At 56.9% G+C, this 2,436-nt stretch overlaps 1 protein-coding gene across 1 annotated transcript; it reads right to left on the bottom strand.

Moving 5' to 3' along the window:
- Nucleotides 1-1,184: 1,184 nt before the first annotated feature.
- LOC8024423 (inhibin beta chain) lies at nucleotides 1,185-2,089 on the bottom strand. Its single transcript, XM_042294210.1, has 2 exons — nucleotides 2,065-2,089; nucleotides 1,185-1,981 (listed from the first exon to the last, which is right to left on the bottom strand). The coding sequence occupies exons 1-2, from the start codon at nucleotides 2,087-2,089 to the stop codon at nucleotides 1,194-1,196; spliced, it is 813 nt and encodes a 270-aa protein (XP_042150144.1). The 3' UTR covers nucleotides 1,185-1,193.
- Between the last annotated feature and the right edge of the window lie 347 nt (nucleotides 2,090-2,436).

Raw genomic sequence — 2,436 nt, 5'->3', positions numbered from 1 at the left:
TTTTGTTGCCGAGGTGTGACGGAATCGCCGGGAGCGTGTGTGGTCTTCGAGCCCCTTGATGTCTGTCTCTTACAAGTAGCAACAAATGCGCTTATGCACGAGGAACGTTCCTCTGTAGCCAATAACTTATTAAAATGAACCACCAAGAGACCACGTTGTTTCTCCAGCACTCGCTCGTGGCACGTGACTCGCGCTCTTGCGCAACAATGAGCGTCGGTACTTGTAAAAAACGCGAAGCGTGAAATTTATCAAGGGGCTTTATTTGGTATGTGTGCCAGCGGGTTAGCGCCACAGCACTCTTGAGGTGTAATGCCTCGATGCTGTTGCGCGACCATGTCATGTGAGTTGACTAACGCCTTTCCTCAGCAAGAGGTGAGATTGAGCTCCGCTTGGGGGGTATATAAATCACGTGTGTTGCACACGCGAACCTCTGTCAACGCTCACTCGTGCAACTGGACTCACCGGGAGTTTTGTTCTTTTATGTGCATGTAGCTTCGTAGATTTTTTTTTGTTCTGAAACCCTGCTTTGTAAAGTGAACAGACCAGAGCCTGCAACGGGTTGGGGTCTATACACTGGGGCTAGCTACTTACGCGGCCGTCAAGAAAAAAACACGTCAAAAGGTCGTCGGCGCCACAACGGTACCTGTTTCTCTAAACAACGCCCGTCCGCTACTGAAAATAGTGCGCGCACGCTCGTTCCGGTCAGTCGTCATAATTTTTGATTAAGCCGACTTCGTTCAATGTCTCAATCCACGACTCTGGCAGCATTCGTGACACCCTCTGGAGACACCTCGTGCTGGCGACGAAGGTGTCGACACCGCACAGCCACTGTTCCACGGCAGCTTCGTAGAGGCGGAGCCCTACGTCCTCCTGCCGGAGCAAAGGGTAGGTGGCGCAAGCTACCGCCCATCCCGAGGAGTGCAGCCAATACCATCCATCCACCACTAGTCCCACGCCGCGCGAGGAGGCATCAGACACGCCGGAGGTGCTGGCCGAGCCAGGAGGGAACGTAGGAACCGAAGACCACGCGACCTGCGCTGACTAGAAGACACACACACACAGAGACGCACGCGCACCGTTTCAGTGGGACACGTCCCCGGACCTCCGTATCACAGCATGAGAGAGAACACACACCGCTCCGCGGTTCCACGAACCGAAACGTCCAATTTCTTGGAGTCCTACAGGGGCTTGCGCTACGTGCAGCCGCAATCGTCCACGATCATTTTGGGCAGGTCCGACTTGATGATGTTCTGGTCGCGGTCGAAGTAGATGAGCGACATGGGCGACAGCTTGGTGGGCGCGCAGCAGGGCGCGATGGACGCGTACGGGTTGCGCTGCCGGTACTCCTCGAGCACGTGCGCGTGGAAGTAGCGGAACATGTCGGGAGTCCTAGGCGACCCCGCGCACTCGCCCATGCAGTAGTTTGCGTAGTAGCCCTTGGGCGCGATGATCCAGTCGTCCCAGCCGAGCTCCTCGAAGCTCACGTACAACGACTGCTTGCAGCACTGCGTCACCCCTTCGCCACAGGTGACGGTGTAGCGCCGTCCGCGGCGCCGGAGTCCCGCGGCTTCGGTGGCGACGGCGAGGAAAGGCCGCCGGCGCTGCCGGCGCTCGAACTGGGCCACCTGGATCGCGGACGGCCCACAGCCCACGCAGTCCACGAGCAGCGTGAGCTTCTCCGAGGACGCGAACCAGCGCTGCACCGCGGGCCGCAGGTCCACGCGGCGCCAGCCGGAGTTCGCGTGCACCTCGAGCGCCGACAGCAGGTCCATGCTGGAGCTGAGCGACGCCGAGCTGTTGGAGTCCGGCACGCGAAAGATGTACAGCGTCGCCGTGCGGTTGGGGCCGCCCGCGCTGGGCGCCGGGTGCGACTTGGCGCGCACGTAGAGCCACAGCGAGGCGGACACGACCCGTAGCCGCTGCGGAGGGCGGTCTGGGTTCTGGTGGAAGTCCAGCAGCACGTGTCCGTTCACGGTTAGCCCTGGAAACGAGAGGACGGCGTTCAAGGGGCTGCTATCACAATAGACACCGACGTTGGTCACACTCACTCTGAGTCACGGATACCGAACACCGAAGCAATCCTGGCCATTGCGTGTTATATTTACGAACCAGCGCACAGCTAGACAGCCACTCAAAAATCCAAACACACTAAACAATACGCTCGCACAGCGCTAAACTATCAACTCATAATTTCTATTTTGTCAAAGTTCCTGTTCTTCGACCCCAAGGAATCAGATGCCTGCCCAACAAGCAAGAGAAAGGAAAAGTGAACGACAATTGGCAAAGGGAGGAAAGATAAAAGACAAGGAAAAGGGAAATACAAGACAAAGAAAGGGAAAAAGAGTGGAGAATAATAATAGCATCTGCAGAGTTCAAGAGCTACAACGCCATGATCATGTCATATACATGATCATGTCGAATACATGATCATGGTGC

Source organism: Ixodes scapularis, unplaced genomic scaffold (assembly GCF_016920785.2).
Source record: "Ixodes scapularis isolate PalLabHiFi unplaced genomic scaffold, ASM1692078v2 PGA_scaffold5__190_contigs__length_132052651, whole genome shotgun sequence".
NCBI classification, from domain to species: Eukaryota; Metazoa; Arthropoda; class Arachnida; order Ixodida; family Ixodidae; genus Ixodes; species Ixodes scapularis.
The sequence above is the reverse complement of the archived record's forward strand: the minus strand, read 5'-3'. Positions and strand labels throughout refer to the sequence as shown.